Below are 20492 nucleotides of genomic sequence, written 5' to 3'. Positions count from 1 at the left end.
CTAGCATTCCCCTGTACCCACTCAGAGAAGTTACTGGGCAGTGAAACGCAGAAGAAAATGCCCAGAGTTGTGCATTAGGAGACCCGGGTTTTAACAGTGGCTCTACCAATCTTAAGTGGCTTCACTGAGACAAATCTATAAAGTGAAGATAATTATATCAAATCCGTGCCCTGGCAATCTCATATGAAAAGTGTGACGATGGCCGGGCGCGGTGGCTCAAGCCTGTAATCCCAGCACTTTGGGAGGCCGAGACGGGCGGATCACGAGGTCAGGAGATCGAGACCATCCTGGCTAACACGTGAAACCCCGTCTCTACTAAAAAATACAAAAAACTAGCCGGGCGAGGTGGCGGGCGCCTGTAGTCCCAGCTACTCGGGAGGCTGAGGCGAGAGAATGGCGTAAACCCGGAGGTGGAGCTTGCAGTGAGCTGAGATCCGGCCACTGCACTCCAGCCTGGGAGACAGAGCGAGACTCCGTCTCAAAAAAAAAAAAAAAAAAAAAAAAAAAAAAAAAAGAAAAGTGTGACGATGAAAAGAGATTTTCTTTGAAAAAGTTAAGTGTCCTCTACTAATATCATTACCAGATTTCACCGTAAAGACTCATATGTCTGACCTCATCAGAGCACAAGATATTTTACAAAGTAATGTTTTTTCACAAAGTAGAAGTTGGTATGTGTAAATGCCATTAGGCTTATTTTTACTTTTTTGGTAACCATTTTAAACATAATATTTTGACAAAATCACTGCTTCTTAATGACTCAGGGTTGTAATTATGAGTGGCAAGAGTTTTTTCCTTTCATCAATTTAGCTGTAAAACAAGGTGGGATCTAGGATACCTCCAGTGACTTCTATTCTCTCTTGTTCTAATGTTGTTTCTCTATTGTGCTGCCTTGCAGTGATGTCTCCGGGGGCTGCCAAAATATGGAGAACTCAGGTGGTCCTTTCACTGAATGTCTACCCCCAGCCCAACTGCTCTGCTTGAACAATTCTTCCACCTGTTCTGTTGATCTCATGTTCCTTTGCCCCGGTGGACTTTCGTTGGTTGTCAGTGTGTTGCTATTTCTTTTTTTTTTTTTTTTTTTTTTTGAGACGGAGTCTCGCTCTGTCGCCCAGGCTGGAGTGCAGTGGCCGGATCTCAGCTCACTGCAAGCTCCGCCTCCGGGGTTCACGCCATTCTCCTGCCTCAGCCTCCCAAGTAGCTGGGACTACAGGCGCCCGCCACCTCGCCCGGCTAGTTTTTTGTATTTTTTATAGTAGAGACGGGGTTTCACCGTGTTAGCCAGGATGGTCTCGATCTCCTGACCTCGTGATCCGCCCGTCTCGGCCTCCCAAAGTGCTGGGATTACAGGCTTGAGCCACCGCGCCCGGCCGCTATTTCTAATCTACTGCTGTTCTCTGCAAACATAGTCATTTGGAGGAGGCCAGTGGTGTCACTACATATTTCTCATATGATTAAGTTCCTAGCTTTTTGGGGCATATGTGCTGCTGAAAGTCCTTTAAACAAATTTTGGGGTTCCCTGGGTTACAGCTGACTGAGACAGCTGCAAATTGGACCTCTGATTGGTGAGGCTTTCCTGAATTGACCTTTTCTCCACAGCCATGCTTTAGTATAGTCTCAAGTCTATACCCAAATTGCTCCCCTCCCTTCACTGCACATTGCTTTATGTGCTTTGTAGGAGACACAAAGCTGACTTTTCAGACACTTAATCTTCGTGTCCTCTGCTTATTTCCTGTTCTGACTTCTAGTGGAGAGCGCTATTTTACATCCCATGTCATGAGAAGAAACCTCCTGGGTGTGCTGATTATGACTGAGCCACTTCTGATCTGTGGCCGCACTAAGGATCTTTCACTTCAGTTATGTCACATGGTATAGTGGAAAGAACACAAATGTTGAGTCAGATTGACATGAACTTACACGGTGGCTTTGCCACCTGTTAATTGTTCTGTCTTCCTCGCTGTGCAATGAAGAACCTCTAAGTAGTAGTTTTTCCATCTACAAAATGAGGTTAGTCATAGTTTCCATCTCATTGTCCTGTTTTGAGGTTTAAACTACCTATGTGTATAAAAGTTTATCATTGTGCTTGGCAGATGTAATAATTTAATCAATGCCATCATTCATCTTATTATCAGTATATTCATTGTAGAAATTTGAAAAATATACAATGGTGTAAAAAAAGATTTAAAAACACAGAATCCCATTAGAGAATTGTTGTTAATAAACAGAAAATTATTAACTGTTGTAAATAAACATACCACATACACACACACACTATATATAGTGTGTGTGTTGTCAATATATATATTTACATATACAGAGTGTATATATCTATATCTATAGATAATATGTGTGTGTTGCAGAGGGCGTGTTTGCCTAGCCCACTTCAAGTTACCCTTCAAAATGGGTATTTTCCACAGCATTTGTGATTAGAATCTCAAATTTTGGACCACTTTTGGGGTTTCCCAGACCTACTTCTGGAGCAAAGTATTAACACATATTTTAGCAAGTTTCTTCCCAAGGGGCTATGGAGTGGGGTTCATAATCAAGTTATATAGAATAATTAAAAGCTTCTTATTTCGCAGATAATTTGGCTCAATTTGATGATTTTTCTAAGCATGTGCTACATGAATTACACATAGCTGCTTCTGTGTTTATCTTAGATAAAAAGTTGTGAGCAGAAAATGCTCTGGGTTCTGCTTTTTGCAGGGCTGATGTCCAAAAGGTCAGCAGTATTTTTCTGGATGGGATGGTAGGAATTATCTGTACAGAATACAGTAGTTGGCCGGGCGCGGTGGCTCAAGCCTGTAATCCCAGCACTTTGGGAGGCCGAGACGGGCGGATCACGAGGTCAGGAGATCGAGACCATCCTGGCTAATACGGTGAAACCCCGTCTCTACTAAAAAAATACAAAAAACTAGCCGGGCGACGAGGCAGGCGCCTGTAGTCCCAGCTACTCGGGAGGCTGAGACAGGAGAATGGCGTGAACCCGGGAGGCGGAGCTTGCAGTGAGCTGAGATCCGGCCACTGCACTCCAGCCTGGGCGACAGAGTGAGACTCCGTCTCAAAAAAAAAAAAAAAAAAAAGAATACAGTAGTTATGTTGTTGTTGTTGTTTTTAATAAGGGATTGCTCTCATTCCCTTAGAGATACCCCACAGATTAGGCAGCCAGAAATCAAGTTCAGTGTTTCAAGATGTCAGAGTTTCGGTTGACAAAGAGAACTCATCTATCTCCTTTGTACAAGATTGAGGCTGGAGAAGTGTCGCAACCCCTCTGCCCTAAATCAGGAGTAAGGTTATCTCCTGTCTGACAATCTAGGGTGAGGTGTTAAGAACTGAGAGGCAGAGTGCTAGATGTGTGAGCATTCCCACTCTTTGGCATGGCCAGAGTGTAGGAGTCTCCTGTGCCTAAGTGGTTACTACAGAAGGTGGCTAGAGATGAATTTCTGTTGATTATATCCCTAAGAGGGCTGCTAGCTTGGCGAGGGAGTTCCATCAGCAAGTCACCATGGGGAGGGTGCTGACGAGGGGCAAGAACGAGGCCAACTTCAGCTGGATCTTCCATTCTAGGGTGCTATTCAGGGGAGGCCTCCCATGCGTCCTCTGAAGAATGAATATGCTCTTTCCCCCTCAGAGAGCCAGCATTTTAATTCTTGCCTCACAGAGGGAACCCAGGGCAGTCAGAGTTAGACAGGACAACAGTGACGCCAATAGAAAAGGGATGGTGACCTTACCACCATTGCCACTACTGTTAAGATAATTGCCATTATAACCAATAAAGCGGAGGGAAGACATGAAAAAAAATTCTTTCTCTTATCCCTCTCCACCACCTTCAATTCAGAGGAGGCTCAGAAGAAAAGAAGATGGTGTATAAGACAGAAGGTCCCCTCACTTTGGTCTCACCTCTGCTCCAGGCCTCTGGTGCCACTAATAAGCCTGGCTTGGATGAAGACTTTGAATCAAATATGAGATTGGAATTTTTAAATAGGAAATACTATCTTACCATTAAATTAATACTAATTAAATATTAAGTTAAATATATAAAATTATATAGTAATATAACATAATACATAAACATAAAATATAAACAAGATAATGAAATATCCCAGAAAGAATTTCATCCAGGCCTCCCTGATAGTAAAATGAATGTAAACAAAGTAGAGAATTTTTAAGTTGGAGAAATGATACTTTTTAAAGATAGGAACTTCAAAATTAAATCAATAAATACCAATATGTGTGTCTGCACATTTATGTAAAGTTTATACATTTTATAGTTGCTTAACCTATCATTTTATTATTATTCTTTTGAGACGGTGTCCTGCTGTGCACCCAGGCTAGAGTGTAATGGCGTGATCTCGGCTCACTGCAACCTCTACCTCCCAGATTCAAGAAATTCTCCTGCCTCAGCCTCCTGAGTAGCTGGGATTACAGGCACCCGCCACCACGCCCGGCTAATTTTTTGTATTTTTAGTAGAGATAGGGTTTCACCATGTTGGCCAGGCTGGCCTCGAACTCCTGACCTTGTGATCCACCCACTTTAGCCTCCCAAAGTGCTGGATTACAGGTGTGAGCCACCGTGCCTGACCCATAACCTATTATTTTAAAATTTACTCTAGATGATATTTAGTATGAATCTCTATAGGATTTTTTAAGAACTCAAAAATGCCAGCTGGGAAAATTCGTAGTGTGCTAAAATATAGTTTATGGGAGAAGTTCTCAAGAGGAAATTGAAAAAAAAAAAAAAAATTAGAATAACCAATGTCTTTAAGTGAAAGGAAATGTCATAAATAGAGACACTGAAAAATCTTGTCCTATTGACTGCCTAGTTCCGATTGGCATTTCCCTTTTCTTTACTGCTTTGTCAGTGATTTATTCGAGACTGAGGGCAGATGCCTGATGATTTGTGAGGCCTACCTAATGCCATGGTGATAGGGATCAATGGTTTGCTCTAAGAAGTAGTAAAATGCATCATCTCTATTGAACAAACGATATTTCTAAAAATATTTTGCTAAGCATAGGAGTAAAACTTGAGATTTACTGTCAGGAAAGAAACATTAGAAAGTTAATCCATCTGCCTCATGACATGATTGGCATTTCTCTCAATCAAACTTTATCTGTCATTCCCATTGAAAGGAAACAGGTGCTTCGAAAAAAATGTTCATTTCTACACAGTCTTCTTTGAAAGAGGAAGAAGAATTCTGCTTGACACAGGGCAGTTTACTGTATCACTTGTTTTCAGCAGGAGTGGAGGATAAGGGATTACTAAAACCAAATGAAGCCAAATGAATTAAGATGTAACTGTGTACCCAAAGCTAGGTGACTAAAAGAAGTGCTTTCTGTTTAATTATTTATTTTTTTACGTTACTCATGAAACAAATTATGAACTCAATGCAAAAAATTTGGAAAAGCCAAATGAACACTAATCAGAAATCTATGACACCACCCAAAGGTAACTTTCTTGTCTGTATCCATTTAATCTTTTTATATGGCTCTGCTTTATTTAAAACATTTGCGGCCGGGCGCGGTGGCTCAAGCCTGTAATCCCAGCACTTTGGAGGCCGAGACGGCGGATCACGAGGTCAGGAGATCGAGACCATCCTGGCTAACACGGTGAAACCCCGTCTCTACTAAAAATACAAAAACTAGCCGGCGAGGTGGCGGTGCCTGTAGTCCCAGCTACTCGGAGGCTGAGGCAGGAGAACGGCGTGAACCCGGGAGGCGGAGCTTGCAGTGAGCTGAGATCCGGCCACTGCACTCCAGCCCGGGCGACAGAGCGAGACTCCGCCTCAAAAAAAATAAAAATAAAAAAAATAAAATAAAACATTTGCAGGCTGTGGATTTCAAACTAGAGACCTGAAACCTGGAAACTTGATACTGCTGGACAAGAGAAAAAAATAAAAGTGAGAAGTGCAGCAAAGGATTTTTGAAACTGCAGAAATGTGGTGAATGTATTCTTAATATATATTGCTAGTTAAATTTTTGTTAGCAATAATTAATACTTTTGTCCTTCTGGGAAAATAATCCATATTTTATGAATAAAATACATTCTAATGTATACTAATTACTGTATATGATTAGTGTGTAGGGCTGTGGTAGTCCAGGAAACATTAGGAAGTTGAGAACTTAGAAATGTACAAATGTCACACATGGAATACAGCAGTAAATGGATTACAGTATTATCAAGCACTAGAACTCTTGATAATGGCTATGGAAGCTTTTTTGTCAATTCTGATGTGCACTCATACTATTATGACTATTAATTATTATTACTAAATATATGGAAATGAAGTCAACGTAAGAAAAACTGAAATTCTACAGAAATGCCTTCCAATTCTTTAGGAAGATATAATGGGCTGAATATGCAGTGTTAGCAAGAAGTAGGTAAAGTGTGGCCATGTTAAAGAGTGATTGCATTTGATCCTATGAATCCCAATGAGGCTTTTTTTTTTTTTTTTTTTTAAGGATAAAAGGATCTTCTCAGGATAAAGATTTTGGATAGCTTCCTTAATTTAAAAAATACCTTTAGAAGTAAATATTAAATTAATGATAACTAATAGTATCCTACCCTTACCAGAAAATTTCTCATAACTTTCAGACTAAGTCCAGCCATTTTGCTTCCCTTTGGATGTCCCTTAATTAAAGCCTGGGCAGGGTTTTGGGAGCATATTGAGTTGTTTCCCTTTTTGAAAAACATTTTGGTCTTTTCATGTTGAGCATTTTCCCCAAGTCAGCCTGTTAAAATATTGCTTTCATGTTTTAGTTAGAAACATTTCCAGCACTTGAAAAGCAAATACAGTATGTTTATGTCATCTAAGAAGCCGCGAGCTTTTTGCTAGTCTTCCACTGATGTTAAAACTACATAATTTGTAACAGCCCAAAATGGCTGAGATTGCAGGAAGTTGAATTGTCTTTTCTTTGAAAATTTAACATTATTATTATGACAGGGTCTTTATTTTATTCCTCTGTATGAGTCGAGGTAGGATAGTGTCATAACAAACAATTCCAAAAATCTCAGTGACTTAATACAATGAGAGTTTATTTATTGTTCATGTCAGATTCTAACTCAGATAGGGAATGTGGGTGATTCTACTCCACTCAGTTCTTTTTTTTTTTTTTTTTTTCACAAATAGCACTTTTTATTTGACACTAATTGAAGTCTGAACTTTAAACAGATTCTTGGACTGGTGGTTCATATCCATCAGCTCGTTCAACTTTAGCACCTGTCTCATCCCCAGTGGCTTTTCCAGAACTACTGCCTTCACCATGAAGCTCCATGAGCTTTCCCAATTCAAACTTGGGCTTCTTCAGCATTTTTACTTTTCTAACGAAGACATCATGGAGAGGATAAATAGATTGGCAAGCCTTTTCTATGTCTTTTCCAATGCTGTCTGGAATCAATTTATTGACCACTTCTTTGAAGTCATTTGTCTGCACTTCTCGGGTCATGATTTCCATCATCTTCTTCCGGATTTGGTGGACCTGTTGGTGCTGAGCATAAGAGGTCTTCCGTATCTGATTGTTACGTTTCTTAGTAAAACCAACACAGAACAGACGAAGCAAGTAACCATCGGTAGTCTTGACATCAACATGAGCTTCAATTATTGTCTGCCACTTTTTGACCATGGAACACATTTTGTCACGGGTAAGATCCATGCCATGGAAGTTAGTCAGGCAGTTTTTGCCCTGAACATCTTCAGTAATCAGCTTGAATTTTCTAAATGCAACTTCATCATTCTGCAAATCAGCAAGACTCACTTCAAACACACGACCCTTGAGACCATCAGATGCAATTTTGGTTCCTTGGGTCCTGGTGACGAGCGTCTTTCCAATATTTCTTATATTGAACATAGCAGGTGCTTTCACATCATACCAATCTTTCTTAGAAAATGGATCAACCACTTTCTTCTTGGCTCCCTTTTTGCCGCCTTTCGTAAGGCGCTTGTTCTTGCCAACCGCCATGGCGCTGATCGTCCACTCAGTTCTTCAGGGATCCAGTCCCTGTCCATCATGTGGTATAGATCGCTTTCACCCAGATTTCATTGGCCAGACTCAATGACATAATCACCCCTAACTGTAATCCAGCTATATGCTCAGGAGGAAAAAAAATGGTATTTTGTGAATGCATAGTAGTGTCTGTATTACCCCCCTTAAATTGGAATAATATGTAATAAAAAGTCTGAAATTTTCTAGATTGTTTCTTAAAACAGAAACTCACCATTAAAATTAGAAGAATGGTTGTGTAGTCAACATTTTGGCTTTGAGGTATCCCCAATACATACTTGGGCATTTCAAATTGGTTTTGGGGAGACTGAGGGTTAGTGAGCTGCAGGGGCCTTGATTCATGGTCCTACATTATCACATGGAATTCTATGGGGCAGTGATTTGTGACCTGAGGGCGCCCATTCCTGAAAATTCTCAAAATGGATCAATGAATCCACATGCAAAAACACATATAAATTAGCCACTGAGCCAGGACAGGGGACATTACATAATGCCCGAGAACACAATACCGTTCTTTGTTAATGATACACTTCTAGGAATTGGGTAGTCTTTCTTGGACTCTGTTTATGATGGTGTCTACCAAGCTGAAGGCTGTTTGGGGAGGAGTGACTAAGAGAATGGGGACACTTCAAACCATATCATTCATTCCACAGCATTGAAAGTCTTCCGCATTTTATTCACTGTGGGCTGGAGGTATGGGGAGAACAAAAGCAGCAGTGTTTCTGCCTTCATGGAACTTAATAATGGTGATAATGAACAAGGAAAAAAATGTATGAGCATGTTAAATTGAACTTGTTATAAATTCATGAAGAAAATAAAATGAGGTGCTAGGGGCTATCTAGTAGGGGTGGGACTTCATTAGCAGGAGTAAGTCAAGAAAGTCTTGCTGAGGAAGTGAGATATTTTAGTGGAGAGCTGGATGATAAGAACGATCCAGCCATGTGGGAAAGAACATTCCAGATAAAAGCTCTAAGGTGGGAATGACCTTGCTGTGTTCATTTAAGGCCCATGTGGCTGGAGTCCTGAGCAAAGGGGAGGAGTGGTGAAGAAGCAGTCAAAGATGGACTCCGTCCATCTCGTCCATCTCACTGTATTTGGATTTCATTCTAAGTGTGATGAGAGTTTTAAGTAGGAAAGTGACGTGACTGGCTGTACATTTTTAAAATGGCATTCTGGCTGCTGTGTGGTGAATGGACAAAACAGGAGCTGGGTGGTACATTGCTGCAGAAGATGGGAGTATAGTGATTTTGCTGCTGGGGGCTGTGTTCTACAAAGTTTTAACCCCAGGCTCTCGTAGGAAACATGGACAATGCAGCTGCAGGACTGGTGTGTGAGCAGCTGCACTATCTGCTGTGTCAAAATAGAAAGCTGCACTCTGGTACTCAGGGATGTCCCTTCCACCACACCCTCCTTCTTTCCTGAGGCAAATTGCTAATTGCCATTAGCAATTACTTAGCAAGACTAAGACTAATTAACTTAATCTTATTATGAGAGGTCATATTCTGGCTAAAATGCCTTCCTAGCCTCCCTTCTAGCTGGAGAGTGGCCAATGAGATGTAGGCAAAACATGTTGGGTGGGACTTATGAGCGGACTCTGTAAGAGGGAGAGCTCTGCTTGGAACATACGTGTGATGGCTGGAGATAAAGATAAATCTTGGGATGCAGCAAGCTTGAGGATGGAAGCCAAGAACTCACCAGGGTGGACAGAAAGGTAAAAGGAACCCAGGTCCCTGATGACAACATGGAGGTGTCCTGCATCCTTGGATTGCCTGATCCACACTTCTTTTATGCAAATGAAAAAGAAACTTCTATCTTGTGTAAACCACTTACATTTTTCTTACTAGTAGCCAAACATTAATACGATTGCTAATTTATCTGCCTCTCCTCCCTAGCTGAAACTACTTTTGAAACAGCATTTCCTAACTTCTGTGACATGCTCTGTGAGTTTCTTTGGTTGGAGAAGTTTGGTAAATGCTGTGTGCTAGGCCTTCTTTGATCACCTTATTTAAACACGCACTGCTACCACCACCACCCAAGTGTGCTCCTTTTCCCCTCTTCCTGCTTCATATTTTCCCATGTTCCTTATCACGATCTAACATACCATATGCTTTATGTATGTTCTTTTTTACCTGTCTCTTGAACCTCTCCCTGAAATTCAAAAGCAAGGACTAATTAACAAGGAGGAGAGAGGACAAATTTCCTGATACTCCCCTGTCTCTTTTCAAGCTGGAACATTTTGTCTGATGTGAACTTGTCAGGAGATGGCTCCCATTTTCCTGCTTCTGGCACTAATCATGACTTTCTTAAATTGTCTTGGTAGAGGTCAAATGATGAAGGGGAAAAGGCTCCGTCTGGCTTTCTCTATCTGAAGGGAGCTGGCAGCAAGCGATGCTGAATCTTGAGCAAATGACCCCAGATAGGGTGTGATATCTCCACTTCCAGGAAAAGGAAGGCATTTTTTTTTTCCTGGTCTGGGCATGTTGTGTTTTCAGGGTCACACATCCCCGGACTGTCCGTTAACTTCAGAAATGTCCCCAGTTGTTAGTGAGGCAAAATGCTTGGGAGGTCAGGCCCTGGATCTAATCTGGGAGGACAGGCCTTTTATTGTGGTTCTGCAGCCTTCACACCTTCTCAGGGGAAAGCCATTGGCCTGCTCTTGTCAATCTTCCTCCCCTTCCTTGCTGCTACTCAATTTCTGCAGTTGTGAAAGGGAGATAGAAAAGTCTGATATCTGCCTGCTCCACAGTAGTTTAGAGGAAATGAATCAAACAATAAAAAAAAATCTCAGCTGATTGTTTTTCAATAATATATTGCTGCTTAACAAACTATTCTGAGACTTAGTGGCTTAAAATAAAGCAATTTATTATTTCTCATGGTTTAATCCTAGTACAAAACAAGATAATGTATGTAAAGCCCTGAGTACAGTGCCAAACACAGAGCTGGCACTCAATAATTCTTAGCCCTTACCATGAAAATGACCTTGTCCAGGAGAATGTCCTGAGACCATGTGTCATTGTGAAATTGCGTATTGGAGCAGCACAGAACTTTTGCACTGCTCAGTACTAGGGTTGCCCCTATGGTGTGCAAGGCCCCTGCCAAATATTTGGCGTGGGGCCTCTATTTATGTAAGCAATTCAATTAAAAATGTATCACAAAAATTCATGGACCAATGAGAGGTATAACATTTTATTGATGAAGATTTAGAATAATAGGTAGAGATGCAGTATTTACATATTTGTTTATTGTCACATCAATGCACATGATAATTCTTTGTCATGTCCAGCCATAATGTCTTCTTGTTCAGGTCTAGGTACCATCTATTAGTGTTTTGTTTTGTTTTGTTTTGTTTTTACTGTTAAATGCACTGGATAATATAACATTGCCCCCTACCCTTCATGAGAAAGAGGTAGCAAGAGGCTACAGTACTCACAATGCTATGGGTTGTTGGAATTGTTTGTATTGAAATCACGCAGATCTTCTTGCCCTACAGTTTCCTAGAACCCTTTAATGCTGGCTACTTCATTACTCATGATACTGCGTCACCCATCGTGCTGCCACAAATACTGTCTTCCAATGACTCTCACATCGTTTTTTTTGTTTTTTTGGTTTTTTTGTTTTTACCATGTTTTGTTGATGCTAGACGGTCTTATCCAGAGTATGCAGGAAAATGTGAGTGATAAATCATTTTTCTGGTCATGTTAAATTTACCATTCAGAATTTTATAGTGTACATGCACAAAGACACGTTTTCCAACCATGTCATCTCTAGAACTCTTTAGGCCATAATCACTGTATTCCTAGCATGTGATCTCTTTCAATGTTGAGCAGATCTTAGGTGCCAGTGGTAGAGGTGAAGAGGGTAAAGTACTCCTGCTGCCACCTCTGTAAACCAGAGGTGCAATCTAGATGGACAAGTTGACACATGTACCTACACATGTGGCTCAAGCCTCTTTCTGCTTTACTTGTAATTTTCCCTATCTTTGAATAAATGTATTGGCCAGAAAAATGAAGAAGGTTCTATATCAGTCAGTCATAGCATTGATGCAGGATGCTACTACAGTGTAATGAGGGTTTGAGGAGGGGACGGTTTAAGGAACTTAAGTGAAGAGGGGTTTCTTATTAGCATTTGGCTATATTAGCTCTTTGAGGAGGATACTGCTTTGGCCAGGGACTCTGGTGGCAGCTTCTTAGAAATTATCTCCATTGCTAAGCATGCAGAAAGAAAATATTAGAACTTCTATTTATATTTACTTATGGTTAAAAAATAAGAAAAAAATAAACTTCATGAGTTTAGGGTTGCCAGATAAGTATAGGACAGCTAGTTAAATTTGAATTTTTACATAAACAATTTTTTAGTGTATGTCCCAATGGGGACATATTCACTTATATAGAAACATAGATATATATGTGGATACAGATATGTCTTATATTTATGTGTATCTCATATAGCATACAGATATATGTTTTTTACACATGTTATCACAGATACTTATACAGATATTAGTTTTTTATGACAGGTATTATGAGGTTGTAAAATAACCTCACTTATTCCATTGGGATCTCTGCATCTTTGTGATCTCTCTCGCTCTCTCTCTTTCTTTTTGTGGGGGCTGTCACAGCTTTAAAAACCAAGTATCAAAATAAACTGAATTTAGCACAATACCTTTAAATTAAACTAAATTAAAAAATAAAAGAGCAAGTTTGATAATATTTCTCTCCTTAAAAATGTCATCTTTTTCCAGTGAGAGTAAAAGTGACTTTTTTACCTTTAATAAATGAAACAAAATTAAACCTAATTTTTAAAATATTGCATTTTCATTTTAATGCATTTAAGATTTCAATTTGGGGAGCATGTTTTGTAATGTGATAATATAGTAGTATATTAGAATATATATACACACACACACACACACACACACACACACTGTAAATAGAGATATGTGTATTTGGGGATGTCCAAAGGTGTTATATGTGAATAGGATGCTTGACCCCAAAAGTTTGGAGACTCCTAGCTTTTCTACTATGTTAGAAAAGATATGGCATGCATATTGGTCTTTTTTTTTTTTTTTTTTTTTTTTGAGACGGAGTCTCGCTCTGTCACCCAGGCTGGAGTGCAGTGGCCGGATCTCAGCTCACTGCAAGCTCTGCCTCCTGGGTTTACGCCATTCTCCTGCCTCAGCCTCCCGAGTAGCTGGGACTACAGGCGCCCGCTACCACGCCCGGCTAGTTTTTTGTATTTTTTAGTAGAGACGGGGTTTCACCGTGTTAGCCAGGATGGTCTCGATCTCCTGACCTCGTGATCCACCCGTCTCGGCCTCCCAAAGTGCTGGGATTACAGGCTTGAGCCACCGCGCCCGGCCGCATATTGGTCTTAATGGAAGCAACTACTGAGCTTAAGAATAATTCCTCGGTGTTTTTTTTTCTTTTGAGACAGAGTTTTGCTTTGTAGCCCAGGCTAAAATGCAGTGGCACAATCTCAGCTCACTGCAACCTCCGCCTCCAGGGTTCAAGTGATTCTCCTGCCTCAGCCTCCCGAGTAACTGGGATTACAGGCACGTGCCACCACGCCCAGCTAATTTTTTTGTATTTTCAGTAGAGATGGGGTTTCACCATGTTGGCCAGGCTGGTCTCGAACTCTTGACCTCAAATGATCCACCCGCCTTGGCCTCCCAAAGTGCTGGGATTACAGGTGTGAGCCACCACGCCCAGCCCGTGGTTCTTAAGTTGTAATCACTAACACTCTTGTGGTTGAACAGACTGCAAAATTTCACCAGATTTATACTTAGATGCCCAGACAAGAGACATTTGGAAGCCCTTCAACTTCCTTTGTAAAACCTCAGAAAGAGTGACCACACTGCTTGGGAGAGTAGCTCAGAATCTTTTGTGGCAGAGACTTGGAGGTTTACAAGAAGACCTCATTCCTTAGTTTCTGGCTGCCTGGAATTCATAGGGAATTTGCCAAGTACATTGTACCTCTGTATAGCTAAAGACTGGGTGGGGAAGAGCAAATGTCAATGGAGCATGAAAACCAGGTCCTTTTCCAGCACATCTCTCCTGGGGCATTAACATCCTGGGCTGGTGGCTTCTACTTTGGAGTGGGAGGCTCTGAAGGGCACAACCCATCCTGGCAGCCATGAAAACAGGTGGTCCCAGCTGCTGGATTTGTTGCTCTGTAAATCAGCAATGGGCATCCATGGGATGGTGATGTGACTCCTCCAAGGCCCAGGGTGGCAGGCAAGCACTCATCCCAGTTAGATCCCCCACCATGCTTCAGGGGTGAAGCAGCAAGGCCCTCACAACTGCAGTGGGAGAAGAGCCTCACAGCATGGATGGCAGGAGGCTTGGCAGCCTCACAGGATGTCTGCAAATACCTTTGACTTATGCAGTTTGACAGTGCAGTGGTGCATGGAGACAGTGTCTTGGGCCTGGTAAGGAAACATTGGTCTCAGAAGCGGACTTCTTAAGTTGGAGTCTTGAGACTGAGGCTTCAAACAGTGTGGGAAGGGCCATGACATTTCTAGAAACCCTTCTCTTTTGCTGGCCAACAGATGGTGGCTGTAAATCTGCAGTACAGTCAGGTTAGAAAAGACGCAAGTATTTAGAGCGCTAGTAGAGCCATTATTTGAATAGTATGGAACATAATGGTTTCTTTGGTAACCAAGCCAGGGAGACACCTACACAAAGTTAGAATGCACTGGGCTCATTTCTGTTCCCCACCCCACCCCCTAATCCAACAAGATTAAAATAGTATAAAGAGAAAAATGAGATGCAGCAGCACTTCATACAACAGGGGATTTGTTCCCAACGAGAATGTATTAATGACCCATCTCTTATTTTGTGGACAACCAGATATAGCAGGTTTTTAGTTATGAATCTGTTTTCATGGTCACTCAGATGGTTTACTCTCTCTGCCCAGACTTCAGCACTTATATATAGATGGGGCACTGAGAAATATGAGATAGGGAAAAAAGAGAAACATTTAACCCATTCCACACTGCACATATTCTTAGTGCTAACCAGGCGGAGGCAGCATAGAAAAGGCAAAATGAGTTTGAAAGGAAACCATTTGTCTTTGAAGAATAATTTCTCTTCAGCTCGATGAGTAATCGCTCTTCTAGCTGATAAAGTTCCAAATCCCTACTCTGGGTGAGACTTTGAAAGTATCAAATAACAGGATTCACATACAAAGAGTCAAAAGTAAAAGACCCTCTCAGATTCATAGTGCCGTCCAGTAGAATTTTCTGTGATGATGGAAATAGTCTATATCTGAACTATCCAATGTAGAAACCACTGGCCACATGAGGCTATTTACATTTTAATTTTAAGAAATTTAATTCACATAGTTGGAAGTAAAGCACTCCTCAGCAAATGCAAAAGAACAGAAATTATAACAAACTGCCTCTCAGACCACAGTGCAATCAAACTAGAACTCAAGACTAAGAACTCAATCAAAACCGCTCAACTACATGGAAACTGAACAACCTGCTCCTGAATGACTACTGGGTAAATAACAAAATGAAGGCAGAAATAAAGATGTTCTTTGAAACCAATGAGAACAAAGATACAACATACCAGAATCTCTGGGACACATTTCAAGCAGTGTGTAGAGGGAAATTTATAGCACTAAATGCCCACAAGAGAAAGCAGGAAAGATCTAAATTGACACCCTAACATCACAATTAAAAGAACTAGAGAAGCAAGAGCAAACACATTCAAAAGCTAGCAGAAGGCAAGACATAACTAAGATCAGAGCAGAACTGAAGGAGATAGAGACACAAAAAACCCTCCAAAAAAATCAATGAATCCAGGAGCTGATTTTTTGAAAAGATCAACAAAATTGATAGACCTTTAGCAAGACTAATAAAAAAGAAAAGAGAGAAGAATCAAATAGACACAATAAAAAATGATAAAGGAGATATCACCACCGACCCCACAGAAATACAAACTACCATCAGAGAATATTATAAACACCTCTACGTAAATAGACTAGAAAACCTAGAAGAAAAGGATAAATTCCTGGACACATACACCCTCCCAAGACTAAACCAGGAAGAAGTTGAATCCCTGAATAGACCAATAGCAGGCTCTGAAATTGAGGCAATAATTAATAGCCTACCAACCAAAAAAAGTCCAGGACCAGACGGATTCACAGCTGAATTCTACCAGAGGTACAAGGAGGAGCTGGTACCATTCCTTCTGAAACTATTCCAATCAATAGAAAAGGAGGGAATCCTCCCTAACTCATTTTATGAGACCAACATCATCCTGATACCAAAGCCGGGCAGAGATACAACAAAAAAAAAAGAGAATTTTAGACCAATATCCCTGATGAACAGCGACGCAAAAGCCCTCAATAAAATACTGGCAAACCGAATCCAGCAGCACATCAAAAAGCTTATCCACCATGATCAAGTGGGCTTCATCCCCGGAATGCAAGACTGGTTCAACATACACAAATCAATAAACATAATCCATTGTATAAACAGAACCACAGACAAAAACCACATGATTATCTCAATAGATGCAGAAAAGGCCTTTGACAAAATTTAACAGCCCTTCATGCTAAAAACTCTCAATAAATTCGGTATTGATGGAACGTATCTCAAAACAATAAGAACTATTTATGACAAACCCACAGCCAATAGCATACTGAATGGGCAAAAACTGGAAGCATTCCCCTTAAAAACTGGCACAAGACAGGGATGCCCTCTCTCACCACTCCTATTCAACATAGTGTTGGAAGTTCTGGCCAGGGCAATCAGGCAGGAGAAAGAAATAAAGGGTATTCAGTTAGGAAAAGAAGAAGTCAAATTGTCCGTGTTTGCAGATGACATGATTGTATATTTAGAAAACCCCATCATCTCAGCCCAAAATCTCCTTAAGCTGATAAGCAACTTCAGCAAAGTCTCAGGATGCAAAATCAATGTGCAAAAATCACAAGCATTCTTATACACCAGTAACAGACAAACAGCCAAATCATGAATGAACTCCCATTCACAATAGCTTCAAAGAGAATAAAATACGTAGGAATCCAACTTACAAGGGATGTGAAGGACCTCTTCAAGGAGAACTACAAACCACTGCTCAATGAAACAAAAGATGACACAAACAAATGGAAGAACTCCATGCTCATGGATAGGAAGAATCAATATCATGAAAATGGCCATACTGCCCAAGGTAATTTATAGATTCAATGCCATCCCCATCAAGTTACCAATGACTTTCTTCACAGAATTGGAAAAAACCACTTTAAAATTCATATGGAACCAAAAAAAAGCAATGGCAACAAAAGCCAAAATTGACAAATGGGATCTAATTAAACTAAAGAGCTTCTGCACAGCAAAAGAAAGTACCATCAGAGTGAACAGGCAACCTACAGAATGAGAGAAAATGTTTGCAGTCTACTCATCTGACAAAGGGCTAATATCCAGAACCTACAAAGAACTCAAACAAATTTACAAGAAAAAAACAAACAATCCCATCAAAAAGTGTGCAAAGGATATGAACAGACAGTTCTCAAAAGACATTTATGCAGCCAACAGACACATGAGAAAATGCTCATCATCACTAGCCATCAGAGAAATGCAAATCAAAACCACAATGAGATACCATCTCACACCAATTAGAATGGCGATCATTCAAAAGTCAGGAAACAACAGGTGCTGGAGAGGATGTGGAGAAATAGGAACACTTTAAATGTCGGTGGGACTGTAAACTAGTTCAACCATTGTGGAAGACAGTGTGGCAATTCCTCAAGGATCTAAAAGTAGAAATACCATTTGACCCAGCCATCCCATTACTGGATATATACCCAAAGGATTATAAATCATGCTGCTATAAAGACACATGCACACATATGTTTATTGCGGCACTGTTCACAATAGCAAAGACTTGGAACCAACCCAAATGTCCATCAGTGACAGACTGGATTAAGAAAATGTGGCACATATACACCATGGAATACTATGCAACCATAAAAAAGGATGAGTTTGAGTCCTTTGTAGGGACATGGATACAGCTGGAAACCATCATTCTTAGCAAACTATTGCAAGAACAGAAAACCAAATACTGCATGTTCTCACTCATAGGTGGGAATTGAACAATGAGATCACTTGGACACGGGAAGGGAAACATCACACACCAGAGCCTGTTGTGGGGTGGGGGGAGGGGGGAGGGATAGCATTAGGAGATATACCTAATGTAAATGATGAGTTAATGGGTGCAGCACACCAACATGGCACATGGATACATATGTAACAAACCGGCACGTTGTGCACATGTACCCTAGAACTTAAAGTATAAAAAAAAAAAGGAAATAAGTCATCTTAGAGAAACACTCAATGAATATCATCAGTGCAAGATCTGACCTTATTCAACACAAGAAAATTCAAACTGGTGAATTTTCTGCTCTGCATATAACTAATATGGAAAATGTTTCAGTAGTAACTCTTAATTTCTGAGGTACATGTGAATACAAAACGGAGAGAAACCTTATGAACGTAAGGACTGCAGGAGGCCTTCAGTTATCACTCATCCCTTTGGATACATATTATAATATAATTCACATTAGAATAAAACACAATGATTGTAAGTAGCATTTTCAAGTCTTTAGCATTAGATCTGTCCTTAGAGAAGAGAAGAGAATACTGAGGAGAACCTCTATAAATGTGATTGATACAGAAAAGTTTTCAGTGTAAGTGCCACTCCCATTGTGTTCATGAGAATTCACACTGGGGAAAAATCCTGTGGCTGTCATGATTATATTGGAAAAATATTCAGGAAGCACTCATGTTTGATGTACACATGAGAGCTCAAACTGGAGAAAACTGTAATCAATATGGAAAGGTTTTCCCGGCCGGGCGCGGTGGCTCAAGCCTGTAATCCCAGCACTTTGGGAGGCCGAGACGGGCGGATCACGAGGTCAGGAGATCGAGACCATCCTGGCTAACATGGTGAAACCCCGTCTCTACTAAAAAAATACAAAAAACTAGCCGGGCGACATGGCGGGCGCCTGTAGTCCCAGCTGCTTGGGAGGCTGAGCAGGAGAATGGCGTAAACCCAGGAGGCGGAGCTTGCAGTGAGCTGAGACCCGCCACTGCACTCCAGCCTGGGCGGCAGAGCGAGACTCCGTCTCAAAAAAAAAAAAAAAAAAAAAAAAAAAAAAGAAAGGTTTTCCCTTACTGTGTACAAGAGAATACAAAATAGAATGCAAAGACTGTGGGGAAAAAAAAATTTAATTTATTTAAAATTTAGTTCATCAGTTTAACTTAAATAGCCATATGAGGCTAGTGGCTACTGGATTGGAGAGTGCAGTTAGAAATTCAGAAAGCAGGCCGGGCGCGGTGGCTCAAGCCTGTAATCCTAGCACTTTGGGAGGCCGAGACGGGTGGATCACGAGGTCAGGAGTTCGAGACCATCCTGGCTAACACGGTGAAACCCCGTCTCTACTAAAAAATACAAAAAGCTAGCTGGGCGAGGTGGCTGGCGCCTGTAGTCCCAGCTACTTGGGAGGCTGAGGCAGGAGAATGGCGTAAACCCGGGAGGCGGAGCTTGCAGTGAGCTGAGATCCGGCCACTGCACTCCAGCCTGGGCGACAGAGCAAGACTCCGTCTCAACAAAAAAAAAAAAAAAAGAAATTCAGAAAGCGGATGATTTTCATTACTGTAAAATCACCAGTTAGTAATTTTGTCCTTCATGTTTCACTTTGCTGTTTTTTATTCTGATGTCAGCCTTGCTTGTCTGGAAGTCACCCCATAGGTTACCATAAGCAACATTTTACTTAACTGTTCTAATAATAGTGTTTCCAGGGGCCCTGAGCACTCCACAAACATCATCTCATTAATTCCTCCAAACTCCCGATGGGACAGGTATGGAGTACAGATAATTATGTTTAATTTTATAAAAGAGAAAAACAAACAGTAGTCTAAAAATGTAAATTATTCGCAGTAAAGGGCTTTCTGGAATCCCAATGTTACCTTCTTTGCCTTTCATTGTCCTTTGTAGTAGGAACTTAGTGTTTTCTCCTGTCAGTGTGAACCATTCATCAAACACGTTGGGAATAAATGAAAAACCTACCGCATCTAGTTATAGATAGAATATGGTTTGGTTAACATTAGGTTTAAACAGCTAAATATTTATTTCCTTCTCATTTCTACTGTAAGACTTGAGACTATACTTTACTTCTAGGTAACCAAGATAATTAGAAATGTGCTACTTGTTTAGAGTAGTAAATCATCCTCAACTTTTGTTTGCCCTCTTTCATGCCTCTTTCAGGGATATAATACATGTACTTTTTTAAAAAAATGCTTCTTTATACATGGTGCTTATGAGAGTGACCAGGAAGCATATGTTAATATGCTAACCAAACATTCATAGGAATTGAGGAGCTCTATGACATGATTTTATTTGTACAATGGATATTTATGAAGCCCCTACTATGAGTCAACAAGTGTGCCTGGGACTGTGGATACAAAGTCAGCAAAACCAGACAAAATTCCA

General features: G+C 40.7%; 1 protein-coding gene and 1 long non-coding RNA gene across 7 annotated transcripts in view; one reads left to right on the top strand and one right to left on the bottom strand.

Moving 5' to 3' along the window:
• The window catches only part of LOC117074144, a 1124950-nt gene that overhangs the window by 29694 nt on the left and 1074764 nt on the right, over nt 1-20492 (top strand). For 5 of the 6 annotated variants that reach the window (XR_004433517.1, XR_004433518.1, XR_004433519.1 and 2 more), the window contains exon 1: nt 14290-14422. The exons of the other annotated variant lie outside the window; for it this stretch is intronic. This is a non-coding gene — a long non-coding RNA (uncharacterized LOC117074144). Of the gene's footprint in view, nt 1-14289; nt 14423-20492 lie in introns of those variants that run through there. 6 annotated transcript variants of the gene reach the window in all.
• LOC117074136 (40S ribosomal protein S3a-like) lies at nt 7097-7963 on the bottom strand. The gene has a single exon (XM_033195358.1). The coding sequence runs from the start codon at nt 7951-7953 to the stop codon at nt 7159-7161; it is 795 nt and encodes a 264-aa protein (XP_033051249.1). The 5' UTR covers nt 7954-7963; the 3' UTR covers nt 7097-7158.

The sequence above is a fragment of the Trachypithecus francoisi genome, unplaced genomic scaffold (genome assembly GCF_009764315.1).
Source record: "Trachypithecus francoisi isolate TF-2019V2 unplaced genomic scaffold, Tfra_2.0 Contig01603, whole genome shotgun sequence".
Taxonomy (NCBI): domain Eukaryota; kingdom Metazoa; phylum Chordata; class Mammalia; order Primates; family Cercopithecidae; genus Trachypithecus; species Trachypithecus francoisi.
Note: the sequence above shows the minus strand (reverse complement) of the source record. Positions and strands in the feature narration are given on the sequence as shown.